Below are 16,963 nucleotides of genomic sequence, written 5' to 3' on the forward strand. Positions count from 1 at the left end.
CTTATATATTTACAACAACCCACTCCGGTGCACTCATGACCCAAAGGCCAACAGCCTGGGTGCAGGTCAAACGAACATGTAACCAATACAAAAAAAAGGCGCACTCCTAGGTCTTATCAAATAAAAAAATTTTCAAGTGTTTGTTTATTCAAAAAAACAAACACTTGAAAAAATTTTTATTTGATAAGACCTAGGAGTGCGCCTTTTTTTTGTATTGGTCCCTTATATATTTATATATGGTGATCATATCTCCCTTATATATTTATATATAGTGATCATATCCCCTTATATATTTATATATAGTGATCATATCCCCCTTATATATTTATATATAGTGATCATATCCCCTTATATATTTATATATAGTGATCAAATCTCCATTATCTGTCTCTTCTCCAGTGTAACCAATCCCAACTTGTCCAGTAAATGTAGATAAGGTGTGCTTCAAAAGCGGATTAAGCTCTTTGCCGCTCCGGGTGCACGCCGTACCCCCTGCCAGGGCAACACATACATGTAGTGAATAAAGCAGCAGCACTCCGGTATTTGTGAAAATTTGCAAACCTTTAAAGGTTTGCAAATTTTCACAAATACCGGAGTGCTGCTGCTTTATTCACTACAATCCCAACTTGTCTTTCCCCATAACTGATCCCTTCCATTCCCTTTATCAGCTTAGTCGCTCTTCTCTGTACTTTTCTCTGTATCATTTTACTCTATTTCATTACTGTCTCTTATATATTAATATATAGTGATCAAATCCCCCTTATACATTGATATATAGTGATCATATCCCCCTTATATATTTATATATAATGATCATATCCCCCTTATATATTTATATATAGTGATCATATCCCCCTTATATATTATATATAGTGATCATATCCCCTTATATATTTATATATAGTGATCATATCCCCTTATATTTATATATAGTGATCATATCCCCTTATATATTTATATATAGTGATCATATCACCTTATATATTTATATATAGTGATCATATCCCCTTATATATTTATATATAGTGATCATATCCCCTTATATATTTATATATAGTGATCATATCCCCTTATATATTTATATATAGTGATCATATCCCCTTATATATTTATATATAGTGATCATATCCCCCTTATATATTTATATATAGTGATCATATCCCCCTTAACTGTCTCTTCTCCAGTGTAACCAATCCCAACTTGTCTTTCCCCATAACTGATCCCTTTCTTTCCCTTTATTATCTTAAATGCTCTTCTCTGTACTACAGCCAAACACTGCACATCATATCTGGATATGTTGGATGGGTCTCGCAGATAGAAGTGCATGCTCCTGTGCTGGGTCTAAAGGTGAAAGTGCTTGGGGTGTAATGTGTCTGTTTTATCGCTGCACTTCGACATATTTATAATAAATTATCTCCTGCGCTGTATCTTTCTCTCACACATTTATATTCTGGAATGTGGCTTAAAATAATATTTGTGTTCATTATGCATTTGTAGCTACATGGTACGTGTCTGTAAAGCCTGTGGGCTCATTGGTTGCACCTCAGTTCTGGGGGCCACCTAAGCTCACGATGTGGCTGCTGGTTACTGAATATGATTGGTCAGTGTATGTTTGCTCATTTGCATATGTGCAAATCACAATCTTGTCTCGGAGAAGTGAGTCAATTATCTTAAAAGTCAGCAAGGAACAATTTATATTTGGAGGAAATATACTAACTTTTCTTATCAATTAGGATGACGTACCTTGTAAAAGGTCCAAAAAACCAGTGATAACCCTGCTACATGGGGCAGAAGATTATGCCACATCTTCCTGGCAATATGGCAATTTCAAGGCTATAGTATATAGTAAATAGCAGTTGTGGAAGAGACCCTGAGACAAAATATTCCTCATTAATAGACATTTCTGAAGGAGACCTTGATTGAGACCTTGGAAGAGTCTCATGTAGAGCCTAACAACCCACACCAATCTAACTGAGATCTGGAATTAGCAGCTCCATTGGTCGACTCTATGTCAAAAACACAAGAACTTGTGGCTCCTCAGAAGACAACCTCAAAGATGGACAATCTATCAGCTAAATCAACTGAGAGCAATGATTTTTTCCCCTAAGAAGGGGTAGAGGAGGAACCATAATGATAAAATAGTCCAGCACTTTAGTAAAAATGTATCCCAGAAGGACCAGATAGAGAACCTGATGGCTCCTCCTTAAGTTGATGTTCCAATGTTATGGAAAAGACATGAGAAGATGAGTCAAGAAAATTCTCCCGATACTTGATGCTACTTGCCAACCTGCTACTGTACGTCTGCCTGAACCCTCTAAAATTTGGGTTAAGGTTAAATAGGCAAAGCTATGGTCCTTTCAGTCATAACTTGAAGACTGGGGGTATCTCCTGCTCATCACATTGAGGAGTCACAGAAGCAGTTATTGTAGTAGATAATGTCTAAGGGATTTCATGTTACCCTGGACCCTCACCAGGGAAGTCTCTACAGTCTGGCAGGTATCACCCGTAGAAGCGCCCAACGCTACTCAGTGGAGCACATGGATTCCCTTACTAGCTAACCATGTCTGTTGCACTATAAAAGTTACAGTGTCTGGCACAGATTAAGTCCTCATAGGCCTGGTAAGCCATTTAGTAACCCCCATTCTTAAGGGGAAGTAGCTCCAATGTTTTTATAAATATTTTTTTTACTAGACAGTAAGATCCTTGGGTTCTTCCACCATATATAAGCTCATTGGGACAGGATATACATTATACAGCTACACTATAGGCTTCCCCATAACTGTGTATCTGCATGCAATACTAGTATAGACGTGTGTAAGTCGTGCATTAATCCTTTAGTTCTCCAGGACACTGGGCTGTGTAACTAGATCAGAAGATGGTAGGGGATGAAATGTATGGTTTGGACATGGAATCTGATACTGGAATCACCTGGTGGTGTGAGAGTAGAATGAACAACTCTGTTGTGGAGAGAATTGAAAAGCAGTAGCATTGGTTTATCATAGAGGAAGGGCGCCACACAGTGGGAAGTAAAAAGATTGCAACTGCTGCAAAACCACCAGTAATTCAGATGATGAATATTCTTACCTATATATACAGTATGTGGCGCCTCTAGTAGAAGAGCCTTCTGAATGCCAGAGGGCTGGACAAGGGCCTGAAGGATTATGGAAGCACCATGGGGGAAATTGGGAATAGAAGGACTTGCAAGGGGCATGTTTGTGGCCCCCAAAACAGAAGGAGGGCCACCACAGGCTATGATGTATCCCCTGAACAAAGCCCAGCCACTGGGACTGCCCAGGAGAGCGGGGTTGGGGGGCAGCAGTCCTGTTGTGCTTGGCAAAGAAGAGAGGCTGGAGCTTCATCAAACAGACAAGATCCCTAGGAGGAGACAGATACACTCCAGAGAGTATCAGTTCTGTAGAGACAGTCTCTAGGTTATCCTAGATTCTGCACTGTCATTCACTCCTCATATCCAGTCACTTATTAAATCATGTCACTTCCACCTAAGGAACATCCAATATACCATCATTTATCACCCAAGACGCTGCCAAAATTCTTATTCACTCTCTCATCATATCGCGTCTAGACTACTGTAACTCTCTTTTAATTGGCCTCCCCCTCCAGAGACTGTCACTTCTCCAGTCCAATCCAGTGTAAGTTCCTTGGGGCAGGGTCTCCCATTATACCCCTAGAGTGTAAGCTCCTTGGGGCAGGGTCTTCCATTATACCACTAGAGTGTAAGCTCCTTGGGGCAGGGTCTCCTATTATACCGCTAAGTGTAAGTTCTTTGGGGCATAGTCTCCAATTATACCACTAGAGTGTAAGCTCCTTGGGGCAGGGTCTTCCATTATACCACTAGAGAGTAAGCTCCTTGGGGCAGGGTCTCCCATTATACCACTAGAGTGTAAGCTCCTTGGGGCAGGGTTTTCCATTATACCACTAGAGTGTAAGCTCCTTGGGGCAGGGTCACCCATTATTCCACTAGAGTGTAAGCTCCTTAGGGGCTCCCATTATTGGATAAGAAGGGTCACTTTTGGAAGCTGCAGATAAAGGAAACATCCCAGACAAATAGAAGAAAGCTTGCAATGTTTTCTTGATGACCCTCTAATGATTGACCCTCTACTGATGACCCTCTACTGTTGCTACAGTGCCCAGAACTACTTGTAGACTTTGCACCAGGGAGAGGGGTCTGACCCACAAACATGTGACTGGCATGACTTTGATCAGCACAATTTACTGCTCAGGAACACAAATGACACACAGATACACACATTGTGAAGCGGCTGTTGGGCAGAGAGTTGTTGATGCATTTCCAGCAGATTGTTGGGTATAAAATCCCGTGCCCTCTGGGGGTGCAGAGTAACCCCAAGGCCAATGACAAGAGGTGATTGAGATGTGACCCTCAGTTGTAGGTGGGGCTGATGGAGAGAGAGGTAGTTACTCGCATTTGTTCCTTGGCTCAGATAATATGGGTGGGTTCATACAAGAAGGGATTGAGGGGTTCTCAGAAGAACACAAGTCTTTGTTCCTAAGTTGGCACCCATAGGTGGTGCCACTCACAGCTGATAACTCACCTATCTCAGTGCCTAGAGGCTATATAGTGTAATGCCACCCATGGGTGCCAGTGAGGGTGATTAAGATGCACCCAGTCTCTAGGGCCTCTCCTGGCACTGCATGGCCATCTGCATGCTCAGCTTCTTAGCAATCTCTCCAATCAGAGTCCAGTACTCATCAAAACTGATCTTCCCATCTTCATCTGTATCCAGGGATTGGATGAGTTTGTTAGCCGCCTCCTTGTTCTGTGTGTTCTGTGGGGGGCAGAGGTGCAGGGAGTTGTTAGACTGCAGCACAGTCCCTTTAATTAGTCACTTTTACTTAAGAGAAAGGAAGGGGGAGTAATACAGGAAGATGAGAGAGAAAACCCTGAAACAGGAAGCTAAGAGAGCAAAATGATCAGTGGAACAGGAAGCAGAGAAAGAGAACACTGAAACAGGAAGCTGAGAGAGCAAAATGATCAGTGGAACAGGAAACAGAGAGAGTGAGAACACTGAAACAGGAAGCTGAAAGAACAAAATAATCAGTGAAACAGGAAACTGAGAGAGAAAAATGATCAGCGGAACCGGAAGCAGAGAGAGAGAGAGAGAGAGAGAGAGGGAGAACACTGAAACAGGAAGCAGAGACAGCAAAATGATCAGGATCATGGAACAGGAAGCAGAGAGAGTGAACACTGAAACAGGAAGCTGAGAGAGCAAAATGATCAGTGGAACAGGAAGCAGAGAGAGAGAACACTGAAACAGGAAGCCGAGAGAGCAAAATGATTAGTGGAAAAGGAAGCAGAGAAAGAGAACACTGAAACAGGAAGCCGAGAGAGCAAAATGATCAGTGGAACAGGAAGCAGAGAGAGAGAGAACACTGAAACAGGAAGTTGAAAGAACAAAATAATCAGTGAAACAGGAAGCAGAGAGAGTCAAAACACTGAAACAGGAAACTGAGAGAGAGAAAAATGATCAGTGTAACAGGAAGCAGAGAGAGAAAACCCTGAAACAGGAAGCCGAGAGAACAAAATTATCAGTGGAACAGGAAGCAGAGAAAGAGAACACTGAAACAGGAAGCAGAGAGAGCAAAATGATCAGTGGAACAGGAAGCAGAGAGAGTGAAAACACTGAAACAGGAAACTGAGAAAGAAAAATGATCAGTGAAACAGAAAGCAGAGAGAGAGAGAACACTGAAACAGGAGGCTGAGAGAGCAAAATTATCAGTGTAACAGGAAGCAGAGAGAGAGAGAGAACACTGAAACAGGAAGCTGAAAGAACAAAATAATCAGTGAAACAGGAAGCAGAGAGAGTCAAAACACTGAAACAGGAAACTGAGAGAGCAAAATGATCAGTGGAACAGGAAGCAGAGAGAGAGAGAGAACACTGAAACAGGAAGCAGAGAGAGCAAAATGATCAGTGGAACAGGAAGCAGAGAGAGAACACTGAAACAGGAAGCAGAGAGAGCAAAATTATCAGTGGAACAGGAAGCAGAGAGAGCGAACACTGAAACAGGAAGCTGAGAGAGCAAAATTATCAGTGGAACAGGAAGCAGAGAGAGAGAGAACACTGAAACAGGAAGCTGAGAGAACAAAATGATCAGCGGAACAGGAAACAGAGACAGAGAAAACTGAAATAGTAAGCTGAGAGAACAAAATAATCAGTGAAACAGGAAGCAGAGAGAGAGAGAGAGAGAGAGCACTGAAACAGAAAGCTGAGAGAACAAAATGATTGGTGGAACAGGAAGCAGAAAGAGAGAACACTGAAACAGGAAGTAGAGAGAGCAAAATGATCAGTGGAACAGGAAGCAGAGAGAGAGAACACGGAAACAGGAAGCTGAGAGAGCAAAATTATCAGTGGAACAGGAAGCAGAGAAAGAGAACACAAACAGGAAGCAGAGAGAGCAAAATGATCAGTTGAACAGGAAGCAGAGAAAGAGAACACAAACAGGAAGCCAAGAGAACAAAATGATCAGTGGAACAGGAAGCAGAGAGAGTGAAAACACTGAAACAGGAAACTGAGAGAGAAAAATGATCAGTGAAACAGAAAGCAGAGAGAGTGAACACTGAAACAGGAAGCTGAGAGAGCAAAATTATCAGTGTAACAGAAAGCAGAGAGAGAGTACTGAAACAGGAGGCTGAAATAACAAAATAATCAGTGAAACAGGAAGCAGAGAGAGTGAAAACACTGAAACAGGACACAGAGCTAAATGATCAGAGGAAAAGGAAGCAGAGAGAGAGAACTCTGAAACAGGAAGCTGAGAGAGCAAAATGATCAGTGGAACAGGAAGCAGAAAGAGAGAACACATACAGAAAGAACAAAATGATCAGTGAAACAGAAAGCAGAGAGAGCAAACACTGAAACAGGAAGCTGAGAGAGCAAAATGATCAGTGGAACAGGAAGCAGACAGAGAAAACTGAAATAGGAAGCTGAGAGAACAAAATAATCAGTGGAACAGGAAGCAGAGAGAGAACACAAACAGGAAGCCGAGAGAGCAAAATGATCAGTGGAACAGGAAGCAGAGAGAGAGAGAACACTGAAACAGGAAGTTGAAAGAACAAAATAATCAGTGAAACAGGAAGCAGAGAGAGTCAAAACACTGAAACAGGAAACTGAGAGAGAGAAAAATGATCAGTGTAACAGGAAGCAGAGAGAGAGAACACTGAAACAGGAAGCCGAGAGAACAAAATTATCAGTGGAACAGGAAGCAGAGAAAGAGAACACTGAAACAGGAAGCAGAGAGAGCAAAATTATCAGTGGAACAGGAAGCAGAGAGAGTGAAAACACTGAAACAGGAAACTGAGAGAGAAAAATGATCAGTGAAACAGAAAGCAGAGAGAGAGCGAACACTGAAACAGGAGGCTGAGAGAGCAAAATTATCAGTGTAACAGGAAGCAGAGAGAGAGAACACTGAAACAGGAAGCTGAAAGAACAAAATAATCAGTGAAACAGGAAGCAGAGAGAGTCAAAACACTGAAACAGGAAACTGAGAGAGAAAAATGATCAGTGGAACAGGAAGCAGAGAGAGAACACTGAAACAGGAAGCAGAGAGAGCAAAATGATCAGTGGAACAGGAAGCAGAGAGAGAACACTGAAACAGGAAGCAGAGAGAGCAAAATTATCAGTGGAACAGGAAGCAGAGAGAGCGAACACTGAAACAGGAAGCTGAGAGAGCAAAATTATCAGTGTAACAGGAAGCAGAGAAAGAGAACACTGAAACAGGAAGCCGAGAGAACAAAATGATCAGTGGAACAGGAAGCAGAGAGAGAGAGAACACTGAAACAGGAAGCTGGGAGAACAAAATGATCAGCGGAACAGGAAGCAGAGAGAGAGAGAACACTGAAACAGGAAGCCGAGAGAACAAAATGATCAGTGGAACAGGAAGCAGAGAGAGAGAGAACACTGAAATAGTAAGCTGAGAGAACAAAATAATCAGTGAAACAGGAAGCAGAGAGAGAGAGAGAGAGCACTGAAACAGAAAGCTGAGAGAACAAAATGATTGGTGGAACAGGAAGCAGAAAGAGAGAACACTGAAACAGGAAGTAGAGAGAGCATAATGATCAGTGGAACAGGAAGCAGAGAGAGAGAACACGGAAACAGGAAGCTGAGAGAGCAAATCTATCAGTGGAACAGGAAGCAGAGAAAGAGAACACAAACAGGAAGCAGAGAGAGCAAAATGATCAGTTGAACAGGAAGCAGAGAAAGAGAACACAAACAGGAAGCCAAGAGAACAAAATGATCAGTGGAACAGGAAGCAGAGAGAGTGAAAACACTGAAACAGGAAACTGAGAGAGAAAAATGATCAGTGAAACAGAAAGCAGAGAGAGTGAACACTGAAACAGGAAGCTGAGAGAGCAAAATTATCAGTGTAACAGAAAGCAGAGAGAGAGTACTGAAACAGGAGGCTGAAATAACAAAATAATCAGTGAAACAGGAAGCAGAGAGAGTGAAAACACTGAAACAGGACACAGAGCTAAATGATCAGAGGAAAAGGAAGCAGAGAGAGAGAACTCTGAAACAGGAAGCTGAGACAGCGAAATGGTCAGTGGAACAGGAATTAGAAAGAGAGAACACTGAAACAGGAAGCTGAGAGAGCAAAATGATCAGTGGAACAGGAAGCAGAAAGAGAGAACACATACAGAAAGAACAAAATGATCAGTGAAACAGAAAGCAGAGAGAGCAAACACTGAAACAGGAAGCTGAGAGAGCAAAATGATCAGCGGAACAGGAAGCAGACAGAGAAAACTGAAATAGGAAGCTGAGAGAACAAAATAATCAGTGAAACAGGAAGCAGAGAGAGAGAGAAAACACAAACAGGAAGCAGAGAGAGCAAAATTATCAGTTGAACAGGAAGCAGAGAGAGAACACAAACAGGAAGCCGAGAGAACAAAATGATCAGTGGAACAGGAGGCAGAGAGAGTGAAAACACTGAAACAGGAAACTGAGAGAGAAAAATGATCAGTGAAACAGAAAGCAGAGAGAGTGAACACTGAAACAGGAAGCTGAGAGAGCAAAATTATCAGTGTAACAGGAAGTAGAGAGAGAGTACTGAAACAGGAAGCTGAAATAACAAAATAATCAGTGAAACAGGAAGCAGAGAGAGTGAAAACACTGAAACAGGACACTGAGAGCAAAATGATCAGAGGAACAGGAAGCAGAGAGAGAGAGAACACTGAAACAGGAAGCTGAGAGAGCAAAATGATCAGAGGAACAGGAAGCAGAGAGAGAGAGAACACTGAAACAGGAAGCTGAGAGAGCAAAATGATCAGTGGAACAGGAAGCAGAAAGAGAGAACACTTATACAGAAAGAACAAAATGATCAGTGAAACAGAAAGCAGAGAGAGCAAACACTGAAACAGGAGGCTGAGAGAGCAAAATTATCAGTGTAACAGGAAGCAGAGAGAGAAAACTGAAATAGGAAGCCGAGAGAACAAAATAACCAGTGAAACAGGAAGCAGAGAGAGAGAGAGAAAACACAAACAGGAATCTGAGAGCAAAATGATCAGTGGAACAGGAAGCAGAGAGAGAGACCACTGAAACAGGAAGCTGAGAGAACAAAATGATCAGTGGCACAGGAAGCAGAGAGAGAATACTGAAATAGGAAGCAGAGAGAACAAAATAATCAGTGAAACAGGAAGCAGAGAATGAGAGAACACTGAAACAGGAAGCAGAGAGTGAGAGAACACTGAAACAGGAAGCCGAGAGAACAAAATGATCAGTGGAACAGGAAGCAGAGAGAGAATACTGAAATAGGAAGCAGAGAGAACAAAATAATCAGTGAAACAGGAAGCAGAGAATGAGAGAACACTGAAACAGGAAGCAGAGAGTGAGAGAACACTGAAACAGGAAGCCGAGAGAACAAAAGCAAAATAATAGGTTGAACAGAGAGCAGATACTAAAATGACAAAGAAATGTAAGAAAGGCAGGGTGACTGATAGAAAGTGAATGAGAGGGGACACATTGATGGAAACAGGGAACCAAAAAACAATATGAGCAAAGTCACTTCTGAGGGGCTTTGCAAATAATATTAGGGGTTACACCCCCCAAACACCAACATGGTGCCAGGCCACTAATAGCACAGAACACATGGGGAAACCATACATACAATATAGGGGCCAGGCTAGGGTTGCCATGGTACATAGCAGAACCATAGAGATACTCAGAGACAGATAGAGAGGCTGCACTGCTGTCACTAGTCTCACCGTCAGGACGTGCTGCAGCTCCTGTGTCACCATCTTGCGGAATTCCTTCTTGTTCATCTTGTCCTGCTTGCCCTTCTTCTCCGCATACACGTAGAAATTACGCACCAGCACCTCGATGGCCGATTCCAGCTCGCTGCACCCAGACGCCATGTGACTCCGGGTTGGGACCTGGGTGCTGCCAGAGAGACATTGTATGGACCTGACAAACTGCATGTTTCCTTGTGCACTGCAACAACCCACCAATGAGCAAATGTAGCAGCACCCCCAGTGACAAGAAGAAGAATGTGAGAGAGAGTCCTGAGACAGAATGAAAGTGTTTCACTGCACCGCAGGGAGCAAGAAAGACTGGATTCCTCCCACGCACCCTTAAACTTGCCTCTTCCTGCAGAACCTCTTTACTATTTCTAATATTCCTATTAGTACTGAGCCACTGATATCATTATATACACCTGCCCTCTGCTGGGACTGGGGCGGGATTCAATGCTGGGAGCCTATTTCTCATCCCACACCTTTATATGCCTCTCTCTCATGTATTGTAAGGGATAATGTACCCCCTACTGTAAATGATAAGGATATTAGAAGTCACTGAGGGGTTGTTCTGTGACCATATAAAGGCACAAGGCTGCAGGCTGAGTTATACAGGGAACTCTGAGTATCACTCATGTATTATAAGGGATAATGTACCCCCTACTGTAAATGATAAGGATATTAGAAGTCACTGAGGGGTTGGTATGTGACCATATAAAGGCACAAGGCTGCAGGCTGAGTTATACAGGGAACTCTGAGTATCACTCATGTATTATAAGGGATAATGTACCCCCTACTGTTAATGATAAGGATATTAGACGTCACTGAGGGGTTGTTCTGTGACCATATAAAGGCACAAGGCTGCAGGCTGAGTTATACAGGGAACTCTGAGTATCACTCATGTATTATAAGGGATAATGTACCCCCTACTGTTAATGATAAGGATATTAGACGTCACTGAGGGGTTATTCTGTGACCATATAAAGGCACAAGGCTGCAGGCTGAGTTATACAGGGAACTCTGAGTATCACTCATGTATTATAAGGGATAATGTACCCCCTACTGTAAATGATAAGGATATTAGAAGTCACTGAGGGGTTGTTCTGTGACCATATAAAGGCACAAGGCTACAGGCTGAGTTATACAGGGAACTCTGAGTATCACTCATGTATTATAAGGGATTATGTACCCCCTACTGTAAATGATAAGGATATTAGAAGTCACTGAGGGGTTGTTCTGTGACCATATAAAGGCACAAGGCTGCAGGCTGAGTTATACAGGAAACTCTGAGTATCACTCGTGTATTATAAGGGATAATGTACCCCCTACTGTAAATGATAAGGATATTAGAAGTCACTGAGGGGTTGTTCTGTGACCATATAAAGGCACAAGGCTACAGGCTGAGTTATACAGGAAACTCTGAGTATCACTCATGTATTATAAGGGATAATGTACCCCCTACTGTAAATGATAAGGATATTAGAAGTCACTGAGGGGTTGTTCTGTGACCATATAAAGGCACAAGGCTGCAGGCTGAGTTATACAGGAAACTCTGAGTATCACTCATGTATTATAAGGGATAATGTACCCCCTACTGTAAATGATAAGGATATTAGAAGTCACTGAAGAGCTCCATGACAATATAGCATGAGGTTACAGGCAGGTGCTTTTATATAGGTAATGAAAGACCAAGGTTACTTTTAATACCCTAATACTTCTATAACAGTAGACAACATAATGACTTTAATAACCACTGATGACATAACTAGTCACTGTTTATGAGGAAATATGTTATAGGCTTTTTACAGCTCTTGTTTACACTGCGTTATAGAATTATTAAACTGGTAGAGATCAGCTTTTCTGAAGATTCATATCAGAACCAGAGAGGTTTTCCAAAGAATAAAGGTTAAATATTAACAGAGTTGAGGAAAGCTGTCAGATCCCGTCCCAGTGCAGTCATGGCCCAAATTCTTCCTGCAAAGATTTATTTAGAGCGGCATTTGCCCAACTGCTAAAAGAAAGGTGCATTATATTTTATATAAATAGTGAATATTTCCACATTGTATTTTGGTGATGGGCCCCTCATAGGAAAGTCCCTTGGGCCACAGGTACAGGGCACTAAAGTCACAATAAAATAGTAGATGAGGTTGAAAAAGTCACAAGTCCATCACAAGTAGCAGTGGCTGCACAATTATCTGGTGAGGAGGGCGGGGGGAATATGGGGAGCGCAGTGACTTCTGGGAAGTGCAGAATGGAAAGTGAAAGTAATTCCCTGCCCCGCCCCTATGCCTAAGGCACAGAGGAGGAGCAAGCAATATATGATTGACAGCTGAGACTTTTAAACAAGTTTATACCAATTATGGGTGTTTTAATAAAAAATAAAAAAAATTGGCTTTGATATTTAATTTGAAATGGAGTTTTAATTCTACAGCTTTTTATGTCTGGGTGACAGGTCCCCTTTAAATTTTCCTGAGGGGTAAAAATATTCCTTCCTGATTCCTAAGGGTGGTGGCAGACAGGGAGATTAGTCACCCAGCAAGAACGTTTCTCTACTTTCGGCGACTAATCTCCCCAAAATGCCTTCCCAAGAATACTAATCGTCAGCGGGATGGCATATAAATCGCTTCGGATTTCCGAAGTTTTCTCATGCGGCAACTTCAGGCGACTTTGAAAATGTATGCCATCCCGCTGGTGATTCATATTCTTGTCATCAGGAAGCTATTTCGGGGAGAAGTAGAGAAGAGTTTTCACTGGGCGACTAATTTCCCCGTCTGCCACTACCCTAAAAGTCAGTCGGACCAGTCCCTGGATCAGCACTTAGCCAATCACCTTGTATTATCTCACTTGCTAAAAAGGCATCCGACCCTTCCTTGTAGCTATCTAATGTATCGTGCAATTGATCACCACTCACCCAGACCTTTGGATCTCTCAAATAGCAGGTTCACGTGCAAAGTTGATTATAAAAAGTCTTTATTGGAATCCTGACTAAGCTTCTCAGACAAAAAAACAACGTTTCAGGCCTGCGTGGACTTTTTTTTCTTGAAAAAACAAAGTTTCAGGCCTGCATGGCCTTTAATTCTTGAAAAAATAAAGTTTATGGACTGCATGGCCTTTTTTTCTTGAAAAACAAAGTTTCAGGCCTGCATGGCTTTTTTTCTTGAAAAATCCAAATTTCAGGCCTGCATGGCCTTTTTTCTTGAAAAACAAAGTTTCAGGCCTGCATGGCTTTTTTTCTTGAAAAATCAAAATTTCAGGCCTGCATGGCCTTTTTTCTTGAAAAAACAAAATTTCAGGCCTGCATGGCTTTTTTTCTTGAAAAACAAAGTTTACGGCCTGCATGGCCTTTTTTTCTTGAAAAACAAAGTTTCAGGCCTGCATGGCTTTTTTTCTTGAAAAATCCAAATTTCAGGCCTGCATGGCCTTTTTTCTTGAAAAAACAAAGTTTCAGGCCTGCATGGCTTTTTTTTCTTGAAAAAACAAAGTTTCAGGCCTGCATGGCTTTTTTTCTTGAAAAAACAAAGTTTCAGGCCTGCATGGCTTTTTTTCTTGAAAAAACAAAGTTTCAGGCCTGCATGGCTTTTTTTCTTGAAAAACAAAGTTTCAGGCCTGCATGGCCTTTTTTTCTTGAAAAAAGGCCATGCAGGCCTGAAACTTTGTTTTTTCAAGAAAAAAAGGCCACGCAGGCCTGAAACTTTGTTTTTTTTGTCTGAGAAGCTGAGCCAGGATTCCAATAAAGGCTTTTTATAATTAAAAAAATTGGATGGTGCTGTGACTTCACTACCTAAGATATCTAATGTATCTGCCAGTACAGCTGCTTCAGGAGAAGAACCCCCCCCAAATTTCCAGCTCTCCCTGTAACAAACCTTCACTATGACCCCCCCCTCCCCGCTAGATTTTCCATTTGCCCTGATCCGTATCTGACTGAGGCCTCTCACATATCAGTACTAGAGGCCTTTGTGTTACAAATGAGCTGCTAACTGGGTCAGACGTCCCCATGTTGGATCTGATCTGAGCCTTTCTTTGCTGTGAGCACAATAACCCCAATGTAGGGTTGCCACCTGGCTGCCATTTTACAGGCCTGGCTGATAAAAATGATGGTTGATCCCAATCAGGGTTGCCAGCAGGGGCGTAACTACAGAGGAAGGAGACCCTGCGGCTGCAGGGGAGCCCAGGAGGTATAGGGGCCTCATGAGGCCCTAATTCATACTAATTTCAATAAATATTGGTAAAACAGTACAACCTCTAAACATTTTGGTGGGCAGCAGATTATTGCTCCCAAATTGTCTGAAATTGAGGAAAGTCACCAGGAAAATGTGAGAATGCTTAAGAGTGATGGGAGACTGGGGTACAGAGCCCAAAATCTGGTAACTCCCGACTTCTACACAAGTCAGTCCCATTGCATGCTGGGTATTGTAGTCTTACATTCAACTTGGAAAATTGTTAAACAAAAACGACATTACCCAACATACATTGGGAGACACAGGCTTGGCACATTAGGGCAAGAAAAAAAAATTGGCTGTTTTGCAAAGTACAAACCAGCCAAAGGCCCAAAAAGTAGCCCAAATCTGTACCTTGGCTAGTTTGTACTGTGACAGGGTGTTTGGGAAACACCACTGTCTTAGAGCAAAAGACACACAAAAGAGTGCATTTAAACTGCATTGTATGTGCTGCAAAGGAATATTTGGCTCAGGTAGGGTTAATATTCCCTCTCAGCCAGGTAATTAAGTGGCAGCTGAGAGAGGATCTACCTGGCAATGTAAAAGGGCTGTGTGAGTACAACTCAGGGCTCTCCAGGGAAGTGAGGGGCTGTGAGAGACAGAGCTGGGCAGAAGGAGCTTTTCTGCCAGCAAGAGAGTTCCAGAGCTTGGAGCCTAAATCCCTTGTGGGGAAAGAAAGAGAAAAGGACTGGCAGAGGCTGGTGAGTCTGAGTCCCAGGAGGGGAAGCCAGCAGGGCTGAGTGTGAAGCCCAAATACTTCAAGGTGCAAGAGGGTGAGAGTTTCCCTTGATGGTGATCGACCAGAGGGGGGGGAAACCCTGAATGTTTGGCAGTGTATTTACTGAACTGTACCCTGCATGTTCTACAGTGAAGTTGAACTGTGACCTGAACATTTTTCTGTTGCCTTTTTGTTGGGAATTTCCATTGCTTAATAAAGCTGTGTTTTTGTCGGAAGCCTTGGTGTCCCTGTCTCTAAGCTCCAAAATCCTACGCTACCTGCCTACCAAATGCTAATTCCCCCTTAAATGTGCATGTGCAGGCCACTGGCATGTCACGGTATGTTTAGAACCCACCTGGCTTTAAATTAGTAGCCCAATTTGGCTGGAAAACCACCAACCTGGCAACCCTGATCCCAATGTTATTAATAGGGAATAAAGATAAATATATAGGAAGGTCAGTGATCCCAATGTTATTAATAGGGAATAAAGATAAATATATAGGAAGGTCAGTGATCCCAATGTTATTAATAGGGAATAAAGATAAATATATAGGAAGGTCAGTGATCCCAATGTTATTAATAGGGAATAAAGATAAATATATAGGAAGGTCAGTGATCCCAATGTTATTAATAGGGAATAAAGATAAATATATAGGAAGGTCAGTGATCCCAATGTTATTAATAGGGAATAAAGATAAATATATAGGAAGGTCAGTGATCCCAATGTTATTAATAGGGAATAAAGATAAATATATAGGAAGGCCAGTGATATGATCCCAATGTTATTAATAGGGAATAAAGATAAATATATAGGAAGGTCAGTGATCCCAATGTTATTAATAGGGAATAAAGATAAATATATAGGAAGGTCAGTATTTTATTCCAGAAAAGGTGGCAACCCTATCAGTAACCCCCGTGTGACTCCCAGTAACCCCCCGCGTGACACAGAACAGTAACAAACCTGTAAGTGTCTGGGAGTAACAAGAAGTGATTGTTCTGATCTGTTATTGGGAATCTCCTGGGGATCCAGTGGCTTCTGCTCCTTTAATCTGTATAAAGAGACAATGGGAATAAAGAAGTGACAGTTATACAGCTGGACCTGAGTTTATATTTCATTGGGGGTCCCTCTTCCCTGCACTAATCCCGGGGAATAAAGAAGGAATAAATGAGGAATAAATGAGGAATAAAGAAGGAATAAAGGAGGAATAAGGAAGGAATAAATAAACAATAAAGGAGGAATAAAGGAATAAGGAAGGAATAACGAATAAAGGAGGAATAAAGAAAGAAAGAAGGACCAGAGCTGAGGACAGGTGCATGCTGGGACATGTGCGACTAATGAGCAGCCGCTGAGGCCACAGACCCCGCCCCTCCGTGTGTCCCGCATATGAGGAGCAGCTGTCAGTGAGTCAGGACTGAGGAGCCATTAGGAGACAACGAGCACAGCTGGGCCCCACGCCATTACATTCTCTGTCCGAGCCCCGACCCCTCCCAATTCCCGGTTATGTCAATGCTCCGCCCCCACCTCATTCCCCGGTTGTGTTTGTGCCCCCGTAACTACCTGTTCTCCCCCGGCCGCTCTTCTCATTCTCACCCTACGGACACGCCCCGGGCTCGTTCTCCCCGTACAAAGTCCATCCCCTCAGCGCCAGGCTCCGCCTTCTCCTTTTCACTTTCCAAACTCTTCCCGACCGATCCCTCCTCTCGCCGCGCCTACTCACAGTGTTCGCCTCACTTTCAGTTCCCGCCCTCACACCGACTCCACCTTTATGC

At 42.5% G+C, this 16,963-nt stretch overlaps 1 protein-coding gene across 2 annotated transcripts; it reads right to left on the reverse strand.

Moving 5' to 3' along the window:
* Nucleotides 1-4,211: 4,211 nt before the first annotated feature.
* LOC100127300 (uncharacterized) lies at nucleotides 4,212-16,942 on the reverse strand. 2 transcript variants are annotated; one of them, XM_018228501.2, is made up of 4 exons: nucleotides 16,752-16,936; nucleotides 16,155-16,242; nucleotides 10,232-10,406; nucleotides 4,212-4,805 (listed from the first exon to the last, which is right to left on the reverse strand). In XM_018228501.2, the coding sequence occupies exons 3-4, from the start codon at nucleotides 10,379-10,381 to the stop codon at nucleotides 4,650-4,652; spliced, it is 306 nt and encodes a 101-aa protein (XP_018083990.1). In that variant the 5' UTR covers nucleotides 10,382-10,406; nucleotides 16,155-16,242; nucleotides 16,752-16,936; the 3' UTR covers nucleotides 4,212-4,649.
* Nucleotides 16,943-16,963: the final 21 nt, after the last annotated feature.

Source organism: Xenopus laevis, chromosome 8L, assembly GCF_017654675.1.
Source record: "Xenopus laevis strain J_2021 chromosome 8L, Xenopus_laevis_v10.1, whole genome shotgun sequence".
Taxonomy (NCBI): domain Eukaryota; kingdom Metazoa; phylum Chordata; class Amphibia; order Anura; family Pipidae; genus Xenopus; species Xenopus laevis.

What these genes read in the sequence shown, in the direction of transcription:
- LOC100127300 (XM_018228501.2), bottom strand. Translation starts at nt 10,381, where the DNA reads ATGGCGTCTGGGTGCAGCGAGCTGGAATCGGCCATCGAGGTGCTGGTG. An exon ending in AGCTGCAGCACGTCCTGACG is followed by an intron (nt 4,806 to 10,231) that starts GTGAGACTAGTG and finishes TGCCCCCCACAG; the next exon opens with AACACACAGAACAAGGAGGC.